Raw genomic sequence first — 13,892 nt, 5'->3', positions numbered from 1 at the left:
CACACACACACACACACACATATATATTTATATATATGTAAATTTTTTTAAAAGAGATGGAGTTTTGCTGTGTTGCCCAGACTGGAATGCAGTAGCTATGCATGGCCATGATCCCACTACTGATCAGCATGGGAGTTTTTATCTGTTCCATTTCCTACCAGGGCTGGTTCACCCTTGCTTAGGCAATCCAGTGGTCCCCACTCCCAGTAGGTCACCATATTGGTGCCAAACTTAGTGTAGACACCTGGTCAGCGTAGCACACAATAGCCTAGAACTCCTGGCCTTAAGTGCTCCTTAGCCTCCTGAGTGGCTGGGACTGCAGGTGCATACCACCGCACCAGACTGTATACTTAGAAGTTTCATAAAAATAACCTTGTTAGGAAGGTGCTTTTTTTCATTTAAAGTCTAGCTCTTACTTGACTCAAGGGCATGGTTTAAACATCCAGGCCTATATTTCATCACATTCAGATTTAGGTCCTTGTTCAGGTTCCTCAGTATTTATATTTACTTAACCAGAACTTTTGTGTACAATAACTCTTTTTGAAAAAAGTAGCTTAACTTTAGATCCAAAAGAAAGCAATCTCAGTTTTAAATTATATTAATTGTTATTTTTTAAAGCTATATGCATTCCCCTTTTAAATAACTTCTAACACTTTGGTTTACCATCAATCTTTGTTTGGTGGGTTGCTCACAACTCTTGAGCTAGTTTGCCATCAGAATGTGTTCACTTGTTTTCTTTGCTCTTCTTTAGCTATATAGCCCGTGGAAGGGAAGTCATTAGTTTGCCCTTTTAATTTTTTGAAATCCAAGTCCTCTTGAACCATTCTACTGTAAGAGGCAGAAGTAGAAAAGTAAGAGCATTATTCTCTTAAAAAGATAAAAGCCTTTATGGCCAGGTACTCTAATCACTGAATATTTCTCAGACTTTATAAATTTAATGGGAAGTTTATTTTAACCTGATCTAAATAGAAATTTAAATATTTAAGTTAATTCTATCTAAGTAGAAATTGGAGTTTAAACTCTTAACTGGTGTTTCTTAGCAAATAATTTGTTTTATTTTAGATTGATGTCTTCTAATAAACAAAATTACTTAAAGGAACTGAATAACGTATTACATTAAAACATTTAAAATAGTAATTAAGCAATATTTTCATTAGAAATTTCAATGGTGGACAATCTTAATTCTCGTAAGTATTCAGAAATGCCAGGAGTAAAACTGAATCAGGTATGAGAAACTTTCGGGTTTTTTTTTTGGAGACAGAGTCTCGCTCTGTCACCCAGACTGGAGTGCAGTGGTGCAATCTTGGCTCACAGCAAGCTCCGCCTCCCGGATTCACGCCATTCTCCTGCCTCAGCCTCCCAAGTAGCTGGGACTACAGACTTCTGCCACCATGCGTGGCTAATTTTTTGTATTTTTAGTAGAGACGGGGTTTCCCCATGTTGGCCAGGATGTTCTCGATCTCCTGACCTCGTGATCTGCCCGCCTCTGCCTCCCAAAGTGCTGGGATTACAGGCATGAGCCACTGCGCCCAGCCATGCAACTTTCAACCTAGACAACTTTAGCGGCATGATGGAGACTACTGAATAGGCTAATCTGTTAGGCCTGTTCTTTCCCAATGCTTTTGGAAAAAAAATAGGAAAAAAGCAATTCCATATGTGAAAATAATTTTGCTGATCTTTAGCATCTATGTAGATCTGTTGGGAGGTTCTTTCAGTTTTTATAATGCATAAAAGTAGGACCTTGGCCAGCAAGCCTGAAAATTTGTTGAGCATATGAGTATTTCCATGGACTGCATGTGACCCACACACAAAAGTGAGAGAACAAGAGCTCACCTCGTACTGTGTTAAATTCTGTCCCAGAGAAAGGCATTGAAACCTAACAGAGAGTCTGTGTACTATGAATCTCTGAAAACCCAGGCTGGAAGGAGACTGGGGGCAAACAGAGAAGCCCGATGGTGAGAGAAAGAATGTTGGGTAGCAGCCAGAAAAATAGAATGTGTTTTCTACATCATGTGGATTGCTGCTGGGGAGACCCAACAGGGACACCTACAAAGAACCCAGAAGTGTGGCCTAAAAGGATTTAGCTTAAATATCTCCCAGGCCCAGAGAACCCTGAGGCATCTTAACAACAATACTTGTTAAGTGTATTTCCTGTCTCGTTTACCTCCTCTCTCTTTCTCTGTGTTTCTCCATACCTTGGTTGGGATAGGGGACACGAAGCTGAAATTACAATCAGTGGCCTGAAAGAACTCTACACTAAAAAAGAGACAAAGATTATGTGATTATGTGCCCTTGCTAAAAGACTGCTCTTGTGACTCCTGAAGCACTCCATCATGTCCTTATTACAGAGGTAGCATGAAGGAGAGAGGGAAGGGTAAAGGGCACATCCGCTTCCAACATCTGATCCCATTTTATTGGACAAAACTTTGTCATATGGCTACACCTGATTTGAAGTAGGCAGGGAAATAAAGAGTTTCTTGTTTTTTGTTTTTAGCTAGGCCTATTGTCTGAGATCCTGTTAGTAAGAAAGAATGGATATTGGTAGACAATTAGTAGCCTCTGCAACTTAGCCCTCCTCTCTGGATTTGTTGTGGGAGAACCCATTTCTCAGGTCTAAACAGTCTGTAAATATTCATAAGTTTATATGCAACTTCCTTCATGGCATCAGTTGGATTTTGCATGTCTTTGACTCTCAAAATATCTGAATGATTTCTAACTGGATTCTGCATAAGCCTTTGTCTGACTGTAGCCACGACTAAGTTCTTTTTCCTGACACTGTTAGGCTTCTATTGGATCTTTCATAGCTCTTAACTACTTTTTAATATTTTTAATCCTTCCTAGAAGTTAGAAATGGTTCATTTTAAAAATCTACCTGCTTTTTTTCCTTTCCATATTACCATTTCCACTTTTTTTGTTTGTTTTAAGAGCCAGGGCCTCACTCTGTTGCCCAGGATGGAGTGCAGTGGTGCAATCATGGCTCACTGTAGCCTTGACTTCTGTGGCTCAAGTGATCCTCATTCCTCACCCTCTTGAGTAGTTAGGACTACAGGTGCATGCCACCATGCCCAGCTAATTTTTATTTTTATTTTTTGGCAGAGATAGGGTCTTGCTCTCCTGGCCCGGCTGGTCTTGAACTCCTGACCTCAACCGATCTTCCCACCTTGGCCTCCCAAAGTGTTGGGATTACAGGTGTGAGCCACTGTGCGCAGCCTATTTCTGCTTTTATTACTTTAGTCTTATTATATCTAGTTGAGGTATTAGTCACTTGTTAGGCTCTGACTCTGCCTGACAGTTGGTTTTTTTCACATTATAATTGATTGTGGTCTTATCTTTAGCAGGTATTATTTTATGTGTGTCTCAGCATGCACTTATTAAGTGGCTTCACTTGTTCTTTATGTTTCTTACTTGATGGGATTTTCATACTCTTTCTATGTCCATTATTCAGGATTTCTGTACTACGTTTCTTATTTCCAGGTTCTTAATGTGTTCCTCAGGGTTGGATTGCTGGAAATTTAACCCTCTGGTTAAGTGGAATGTTAATATGCTGTATTCTTGCTAGCTTCACAGAGTGTTTTCTTTTAATGACTACTGTCTTACAGCATATAATGAAAAATAACTTAATCCGAAAATATTCAACAAGCATCCAGTACTCACTACCTGCAAAGCAATACCTTAAGGTGTTCATTACCCAGCTATATTAATTTTGTGAGAAGATCTGAGCCAATGATACTGTAACTGTATATGTAGTGGGTACTTTATAAATGCTTATTGAATGAAGAGCTTTCCTGGCATGCATTACTTTATTCCAGCCACTCTTATTCTTGGACACTTTGTTGTATTTCCCAAAGTAGAGGAATAGGATGTTTTAAATTTGATATCTCCCAAAATTTTTCACAGCCTTCATAGCTGGCCAGCACTCTATGAAAGAGATTATTATTAAAGTTTTATCCATTGTAACAGTTAAAATATTTACTGTGTTAAAGGCAGAAAATTCAAGTTTACTTTGCTTAAAGGATAGGGGAGAGATTGATTTAACGACTTAACTTCAAATTTTTCAAAAGTAGAGCATGGTCCAGGCACAGTGGCTCATGCCTGTAATGCCAACACTTCAGGAGGCCAATGCAGGAAGATTGCTTCACTCCAGGAGTTCAAGACCAGCCAGGGCAACATGGTAAAACACTGACTCTACAGAAAAAAAAAATACAAAAATTAGCCCAGTGTGGTGGTGCACACTTGTTTTCCCAGCTGCTCAGGAGTCTGAGGTGGGAGGATTGCTTGAGCTCGGGAGGTCAAGGTTGCAGTGAGCCATGATCATGCCACTGCACTCTAACCTGGGTGACAGAGTAAGACCCTGTCTCAAAAAAGAAAGAAAAGAAAAGAAAATGGTAGAACGTGCTTCAGACATCATTTAAGACTCTGACTCAATTTCCCTGCATTTATCTTGGCTTTGCCTTTTGTGTGATGCTCATGTCCTCAGGTTGGCTTTCTTCATGATGACAAGATGGATGCCAGCAGTAATTTGGGCTGTTTGCCTCTTTGTAGCTACGTAGTTTAGAATCCAGAGGGCAGGGAGAATTGTTTCCCACAACCACTGAACAAAAGACTTTGAACTGTAACGTAGACAGGGGACTTTGGATGATAATGGTATCAATGTAGGTTCACTGATTGTAGCAAGTGTACCATCTTGTGTGGGATTTTGATAGCAGAGGAGGCTGTACATATGCGTAATTAGGTCATATATGGGAAATCTCTATATCTTTCATTCAGTTGTACTTTGAACCTAAAAATGCTCTAAAAAATAAAAGTGTGTTTTTGGTTTTGTTTTGTTTTGTTTTTAAATGAATGAGTCCAGGCTTGGTGGTTCACGTCTGTTATCCCAGGACTTTGGGAGACTGTGGCAGGAGGATCTCATGAGGCCAGGAGTTCGAGACCAGCCTGGGCAACATAGTGAGACCTCTTTACAAAAAAAATTTTTAATTAGCTGGGTATGATGGTGCACACGTGTAGTCCTAGCTACTCAGGATGCTGGAGCAGGAGGATCACTTGAGCCCAGGAGTGTTGAGGCTACCATGAGCTATGATTGCACTAGTGCATTCCAGCCTGAACAACAGTGGGAGACTGTGGATCATGAGGTCAGGAGTTCGAGACCAACCTGACCAACATCGTGAAACCCCATCTCTACTAAAAATACAAAAATTAGCCAGGTGTGGTGGCATGCCCCTGTGATCCCAGCTACTCAGGAGGCTGAGGCAGGAGAATCGCTTGAACCTGGGAGGCAGAAGTTGCAGTGAGCCAAGATCGCACCACTGCACTCCAGCTTGGGCGACAGAGCAAGACTCCATGTCAACAACAACAACAACAAAAAAGAAATCAAAGTAGACCTAACTATATATGCAGATATGGAAATTTCTCTGAAAATAGCGAGGCGTAAGACACTACATAAAGGATAATCCCCTATGTGCTTTTAAATGTTATCCATATTGATCTATATCTAGATGTAAAACAAAGAAATAAGACAAGAAGGATGCACACTGGACTTTACAGGGGTCACTCTGGGGAGGGGGTTGTGGGGATGGTGGAACCATGAGAAGTGGAAAGGCAAATGAGGATTTTGCTTTGTTTGAGTCTTTTAAAACAAGAATGTGCTCACATTTTAATCTTTTGAGAATATATTCATATAACAGGAAAATAATTTTTAAAATACTAGTTATATATGTTCATTATATAGAAAACTTAAAAGTATGTTTCACAACACACAGATAACCATTGCTTAGATTTAGTGCATTTTCTTGCAGTGGTTTTTGTTTGTTGTTTTTTTGGTCATAGATAGGCTCTCAATGTATTATAGTTTTCCTTCTAGCTTTTAAAAAACTCAGTTGTATCCCACGGGAATTTTTCATTGCCATTAAAAATTCTTTGAAAACACTTCCATTGGTTGTGTAATTATGACGTATTTATACTATGAAATATTAACATTATTGTTGAGACAAGTGTGTTGCTCCCATCTTTATACATAAATATATCTTTACAGTGTTCATTGTTTCCTTATGATTAGTTAATTTTTAAATGGAATATTCCTTTTATTAGAAGATACAAATTTTAAATTTTAATGTAAACAAGGCGAGACTCAGTCGCTCATACCTGTAATCCCAACACTTGGAAAGTCAAGGCAGGAAGATTGCTTGAGCTCAGGAATTGGGGACCAGCCTGGGCAACATAGTGAGACCCCATCTCTACAAAAAATGAAAAATAAAAAAATTAGCTGGCATGGTGGTGCATGCCTGTAGTTGTAGCTACTCAGGAGGCTGAGGCGGGAAGATGGCTTGTGCCTTGGAGATCATGATCACACCACTGCACTCCAGCCTGGGTGACAGAACAAGACCCTGTCACAAAGCAAAACAAGGAAACAAAAAACCCAAATAAATAAATAAATTATGTGGCTCACGCCTGTAATCCCAGCACTTTGGGAGGCTGAGGCGGGCAGATCACAAGGTCAGGAGATCGAGACCATCCTGGCTAACACGGTGAAACCCCATCTCTACTAAAAATAAAAAAAAATTAGCCGGGTGCGGTGGCGGGCGCCTGTAGTCCCAGCTACTCAGGAGGCAGAGGCAGGAGAATGGCATGATCCCGGGAGGCGGAGCTTGCAGTGAGCCGAGATCACGCCACTGCACTCCAGCCAGGGCGACAGAGCGAGACTCCGTCTCAAAAAATAAATAAATAATACGGCTTTTTTTTTCCTTTTAAAGCAGAATGGAAATACAACCTTTTTTTACCCACAACATAGTGCATGAATTTTGATAAAGCAGTAGACTGATCTAGTTGCTTTTGCTCTTGTCTCTCTTTCTCTATTCCTTGGCATTCTTTCCCATCTGTGAACGTCTCTGTATTCCTCCTTTAATGCTACAACATTTTTTTAATTTCTAAAAAAGAGTAAATCAGAATTCCAGTGCAGCCAGCTTGAATCAGTCATTCTGTGTCTTATGAATAGTTAGTTCCTCCAGGCAATGAATTAGCCCTCTAGAAAACATTGGCATTATTTTTCTCAATCCTGATTATCTGCATAGGTGACCTGGAATGCATTTAAGGGAAGCATTGTGTCAGTTCCTCAGATCTAAAGATGGAATCCTAGGCTGGGTGTGGTGGTTTGTAATTCCAGCACTTTGGGAGGACAAGGCAGGAGGATCACTTGAGCCCAGGAGTTTGAGACTAGCCAAGGAGTGAGACCTTGTCTCTACAAAAAAAATTAAAAATGAGGCATAGTGGTGCATGCCTATAGTCCCAGCTGCTCAGGAGGCTCAGGTAGGAGGATTGCCTGAACCCTGCATTTCAAGGCTGTAGTGAGCCATGATCATGCCACTGCATTCCAGCCTGAGCAACAGAGTAAGACCCTGTCTCAAAAAATGAATAAATAAAGATGAAATCCTGTTTTTACTGATTATAAGTAGTTTTTATTGTTGCAGCTGCAGTTTTGTTCTGGGTTACTGAGTTTTTAAAAATTATTATTTGCTTTAGTGAAATTTGGAAGTGGATTTGTTAAAGTATATAATTGTGGCACAAGATTTTTCTCAGCCACTTTGCCAACCGGAGACCTCCACAGCCAGCAGTGCCCCACTAGCCCCAACCCGGGCCTTGCTCAGCCCAGGCCTGCTGCTGGAGGTACCCTGCCCACTCAGCCCACCTGTGTTACAGGCAGTTCCCGAGCTCTTGTTCTGCTTCCAAGAAGAACAAGAATACCCTGACAATTGAAGGTTAAGAATGGACAGAGAAGAATGTCATTGAGCGACAGAACAGGTCTCATTGGAGAGGGATCTTAGGGGATGGTCCCCCCACCCCATAGTCCAATGGTTTCTCTCCCAGTGTGGCTGACTCTGGGGCTTTTATGGGCACAGAATAGGGGAGTGCATACTGATTGGTTTGTGAGTATGCAAAGAAAGACTAAAGGCACCACTAAAAGGTGAGCACAGCAATATAGAAAACCAATTATGAAAGGGTAGGTATATGTAAAATAGGTGAAGGGTGGGGATCAGAGGAAAGCCACCAAATGGGAAGATGGGTTCTCAATCTAGTCTGTGGATTCAATTTGTAGTTTGGCTTTCAGGCTTTAAACTGTCTTTGGCTTGGAGGTGGGGTTTCACCAGGGACCCACCCCTATCTGCCTAGGCATTTGTCTGCCTCCTGCCATTATCAGTTGCATTATAGAATGTTGAAGACTTTGCTCTTTAAGGGAATATTATGGTAATTGCCTTTTTATTGTTTATTAATTTTTTTTTTTTTGAGATGAAGTCTTGCTCTGTCACCCAGGCTGGAGTGCAGTGGTGCGATCTTGGCTCACTACAACTTCCACCTCCTGGGTTCAAGTGGTTCTCTGCCTCAGTCTCCTGAGTAGCTAGGATTACAGGTGTATGCCACCACACCCAGCTAATTTTTGTATTTTTAGTAGTGACGGGGTTTCACCACGTTGGTCAGGCTGGTCTCGAACACCTGACCTCAAGTTATCCACCTGCCTTGGCCTCTCCAAGTGCTAGGATTACTAGTGTGAGCCACTGCGCCCAGCCCATGCCTTTTTAAAAATACAGACTATTACCTCTCTATTTTTGTAAATGTGGACTTTTGTATTTCTTTTAAAGACAAACATTAAGATTTTTCTAATTCGGGCTATAGCATTTAGCAGTAATTCATCTTTGCTTGTGAACCAGATAACATTTTTTTATGTATAAATATCCTGTGTGTTTTAGTTGAGTTTGTTACTATAAGAAAATAGATTCTTGTTTAGTTCACTAATTCTCAGAAGTGTGGTGTCCCCAACTAGCAGCATCACCTGGGAACATGCACATTATTGGACCCCACCGCAGATGTGCTATTCGGAAACTCGGGAGGTAGAGCCCAGCAACCTGTGCCTTAAAAAGCCCTTTGGGTTCCACTATATGCTAAAGTTTGATAACTACTGGTTCAGATAGTTGATATACAGTGACTAGAAATCTCAGCTTTTATCACATGAGGGCTGCATTTGGTTTATTTCCAAGGTATAGGTTAGGAACTATGGCAGTAGTGCAGCTGTATAGATGAAAAGCTGATAGCATGGGCAGCCCCACAAAAGTTGCTTTCATTGTTTGTTTCCAGTGGTTGGGAAGAACTATGCAGTGAGCCAAGAATCCTTCACTACTGAGTTGAACCAAATTATTTCAGTACTTAGGATAATTAGCAGAAGCTTTTCCTTTAATAACATCATTTGGATTTTGCCTCCATTACTAAGATACTTAAAATCACAAGTTATGAATTCCATGCTTCACATTTGAAATATGTAAGATTATTTTTGTAATTAAGAAATTTCTGAATGAGCTCTTTTTCAAATGCTTTTAAGTTGTAAATAATTCCAAACAGATGTATAGTACCTGAAAGATTCTTAATTAATATAATTAAGGTATATATCCTGGCTGGGTGTGGTGGCTCACGCCTGTAATCCCAGCACTCTGGGAAGCCCAGGTACATGAATTGCTTGAGCCCAGGAGTGCAAGACCAGCCTGGGCAACATGGCAAAGTTCCATCTCTACAATAAAAAATAAAAAAATTAGCCAGGCGTGGTAGCATGTATCTGTGGTTCCAGCTACTTGGGAGGCTGAGGTAGGAGGATTGCTTGAGCCCGGAAGGCAAAGGTTGCAGTGAGCCGAGATCCGGCCACTGCATTCCAGACCCTGTCTCAAAAAAAAAAAAAAAAAAGTATATATACGTATGTGTGTGTATATATATATATAATGTCCTTTCATTATTGTCTTTTATATAATTAGTAACTGTTTGGATAGTGTCTACCTGTCTGGTTATTTTAAAAACATTTTTAATGGAAAATTGTTATGCTAAAATATGTGTGTTTTTAATTGGAAAAAATTATTTACTCCTAAATTTAAATGTTATGTATATATTTTAATTATTTCAGGCAGGTCCTTCAGGGTGGAATATTAACTTTTATTTTATTTATTTTTTTTATTTTGAGATAGAGTCTCACCCTGTTGCCCAGGCTGGAGTGCAGTGGTATGATCTCAGCTCATTGCAACTTCCACCTCCCAGGTTCAAGTGATTCTTGTGCCTCAGCCTCTCAAGTAGCTGGGATTATAGGTGCGCACCACCATGCCCAGCTAATTTTTGTATTTTTAGTAGAGACAGCGTTTCCCCATGTTAGTCAGGCTAATATTAACTTTTAAAATATGACTTTATTTTATAAATAGGAACACTTTTTTAAAAGAACTAGATCTTCAGCCGAGTGTGGTGGCTCACGCCTGTAATCCCAGCACTTTGGGAGGCTGAGGTGGGTGGATTGCTTGAGGTCAGGAGTTCGAGACCAGCCTGGCCAACATGGTGAAACCTAATCTCTACTCGCTACTAAAAATACGAAAAATTAGTCGGATTTGGTGGTGGGTGCCTGTAATCCCAGCTACTCCGGAGGCTGAGGCAGGAGAATCGCTGGAACCTGGGAGGTGGAGGTTACAGTGAGCCAAGATAGCGCCATTGCACTCCAGCTTGAGCAAGAAGAGAGAAACTCCGTCTTAAAAATATATGTATACAGCAGATTTTTTTTTTTTAACTTAGGAAGATAATCACTTGCAAGGAGAGGTATAACTGGTTTGTAGTGGTGTCTGCCTGGCATTATCTATAGATCTTGTTCATGCTATGGATTAGAATCAGTGACTGGAGAGCTGTTAAAGGAAAGCTTACAACGATCCCTTTATGCGTACTGAGATGTGAAAGATTTCCCAAAGCAAGGGTAAACTTACCAACTTTTTGAAGATAGTATTTCTGAATTTCAAGCAAAAAAAGGATATCTAAACACTATCCACTCTCTACATATGACTAGATCATATTGTGAACAGTTAGTTTTTTGTGTGTTTTTTTTTTTTTTTTCGGGGTGGGGGAGCAGTTTTTTGAGATGGAGTCTTGCTCTGTCACCCAGGCTGGAGTACAGTGGTGGGATCTCGGCTTATTGCAAGCTCCACCTCCCGGGTTCATGCCATTCTCCCGCCTCAGCCTCCAGAGTAGCTGGGACTACAGGTGCCTTCCACCACGCCTGGCTAATTTTGTTTTTGTATTTTTAGTAGAGATGAGGTTTCACCATCTTAGCCAGGATGGTCTCGATCTTCTGACCTCATGATCCGCCCGCCTCAGCCTCCCAAAGTGCTGGGATTACAGGTGTGAGCCACCATGCCCGGCCGTGAACAGTTAGTTTTTTATAATCAACCAACAGAAATTAAATCCATCCAATTATTAATTATTTTCTAAATGTTTGTAATTCAAGAATGAGGGAGGAGTGAAATATTTTTTAAGAAGGCCCTTACCCAATCAAATGAATCTGTAATTTCTAACTAGTTTATAGCAAAAGATGTGGAGAATTTCGTATTCAGAATTTCCTGTGATTATCTGTTTACTTGTAGACCCAGGTGAGATTAATAAAATTGAGACAAGAAGCCAACACTCTGAAATTAACCAGTCCTTTTTGATAATGTAGGTCTACCCACATGCTAATCAACATTCAATATCTGTAGTCTCTTTATGCTGGTGTTATTTAATCCATCTCCACATACAACTTATCTACTTTCTAAGCTGAGTAAAAAGTTTAAACTGATGACTTGTAAGATATATAAAACAGGCTGAGCAACAGGGCATACACCTGTGATCCCAGCATGTTGGGAGGCTGAGGTTGGAAGATTACTTGAGCCTGGAGGTTCAAGACCAGCCTGGGCAACATGGTAAAACTCCATCTCCAGAAAACATTTTTAAAATAGCTGATTGTGGTGGTGCACACCTGCAGTCCCAGCTACTGGGAGGTGGAGGTTGGAGGATGGCTTGAGCCTGGGAGGCAAAGGTTGCAGGGAGTCATGATCGTGACACTGTACTCCAGCCTAGGCACCGGAGTGAGATACTGTCTCAAGAATAAAAAAGAGAAAAAGATATAAAACATACCTAAAATTGGCAATAGGCTAGCAGATTTTTTTCTTGAGAACATGATATGTAACTATGCAATTCCTTGTGAAGTACTTTATGTAATAATAATAAGTGACAAATTTATTATTGACTTAGTGAACTAGGTCAGGTATTTTGAAAAGACTTTAATCAGAAGTGAAATGAAATTTGTAGAGAGAATTTATATAAAAGAGATTTTTTTGGATTTTTCAAATTCAGTTTCTTTTCTTTCTTTCTTTTTTTTTAGTAGCTGGGACTACAGGCTCATGCCATCACACTTGGCTAAATTTTTTTGTATTTGTTGAGATGGGGCTTTGCCGTGTTACCCAGGCCGGTCTCCACCTCGTGGGGTCATGCGATCTGCCTGCCTTGGCCTCTCAAAAGTGCTGGGATTACAGGCGTGAGTCACCGTGCCTGGCCTTCAAGTTCAATTTCTAACTAAATAATAGACCTCAAGTTACTTGGTGTAAGAGTGGGGAACCTAATAAATAGAGAGTATGTGGAAAAGATTAGAGGCATGATATTTGTTTCATGTATTGGCATGGAATAAAAAGAAAATGTTTTTTAAACTTTTTTTTTTCCAGTGTACCCTAATGATTAATGGTCCTTGGTTTTCTTCAGATTGGAGAAATTAGTTCCTAGTATAGTGTTTGACTTTATTTTCTTTTTTTGTTTTTTTTTTGAGATAGGGTCTTGCTCTGTCACCAGGCTGGAGTGCAGTGGCTCTATCTCAGCTCACTGCAACCTCAGCCTCTCAAGTAGCTGGGACTACAGGCGTGCGCCACCACGCCCAGCTCATTTTTGTATTTTTAATAGAGACAGGGTTTCACCATGTTGACCAGGATGGTCTCCATCTCTTGACCTTGTGATCCGCCCGCCTTGGTCTCCCAAAGTGCTGGGATTACAGGTGTGAGCCACTGTACCCGGCCAACTTTGTTTTCATAAACTACTATATGACTACATGGCAGTTTATCTTAGCAAGCTATTTTATTTGTTTTTGATTCTCTAGTTGTCTGAGGGAAGCCAAAAGCATGCAAGCCTGCAGAAAAGCATTGAAAAAGCTAAAATTGGCCGATGTGAAACGGTAAGTTTGTGTCTATAGATTCTTTTAATAATGGCAATTCTACATATTAGAGTAAGGACACAGAGCTTACTGTGAGGAGGATGCATTTCTACCAGAAGAAAAGGAGATCATAGCCAAGGATATGAACGTTTGACCCAGTAGGATTCACTAATTGTGAGTCTAGATTTTATTATTATTATATATGGTAGCATGGCATAGAAGCATAAACCCTAGAGCCAGACTGCCTGGATTTGAAAGTCTCCTAAATTCTGTTTTCACTTTTCTCTGTTGCAAAATGGGGAGTAATAAAATCTATTGTACTTCATTGGGTTATTGTGTGGATCAAACTAGTTAATATTTGCAAAGCACCTGGAAGAGGACCTGGTACATGGTAAGCCCTATATAAATGTTTATGTAAATTTTTAAGAGTCTTTTAAAAAAAATTTGTATAGAACAAACTGAAAACCATCAACATAGTATCTTTGTGGCCTTGTAATATTTAAAAATTTTTTAAATAAATATTGACCTATTTTTTAAAAGTGCAATATTTTTCTAAGTATTAGGTTAGAGATTTTAAAAAATCATTTCACTTTCTATTTTCATCATTATCTAAACTGTAGACTTATGACTTTAAAAAATATTGAAGATCAACATGAACCACTAAGCATTTCATCTGGGCCTGTATTTGTATCACTTGATTGGGAAGAAAGCAACTGGAAACCTTGTCACATAGTAGAAAGGGATATAGCAAAGCTTTACAGTGGCTTTATGCTTTCAAAGTTATTTCACATATATTGTTTTATGTGAATCAGCACAATCACAGATAGGAATTGGAGAATAGTCATTTCTTTTTTTTTTTTTTTTTTTTTTTTTTTTT

At 39.9% G+C, this 13,892-nt stretch overlaps 1 protein-coding gene across 1 annotated transcript in view; it reads left to right on the top strand.

Moving 5' to 3' along the window:
* MND1 (meiotic nuclear divisions 1) overlaps positions 1–13,892 on the top strand; it is a 70,094-nt gene that overhangs the window by 35,424 nt on the left and 20,778 nt on the right. Inside the window, exon 5 of the mRNA XM_023226317.2 lies at positions 12,962–13,036. Coding sequence (XP_023082085.2) covers positions 12,962–13,036 — 75 coding nt within the window. The remainder of the gene's footprint in view (positions 1–12,961; positions 13,037–13,892) is intronic.

Source organism: Piliocolobus tephrosceles, chromosome 3 (assembly GCF_002776525.5).
Source record: "Piliocolobus tephrosceles isolate RC106 chromosome 3, ASM277652v3, whole genome shotgun sequence".
Classification (NCBI taxonomy): domain Eukaryota; kingdom Metazoa; phylum Chordata; class Mammalia; order Primates; family Cercopithecidae; genus Piliocolobus; species Piliocolobus tephrosceles.
The sequence above is the reverse complement of the archived record's forward strand: the minus strand, read 5'-3'. Positions and strand labels throughout refer to the sequence as shown.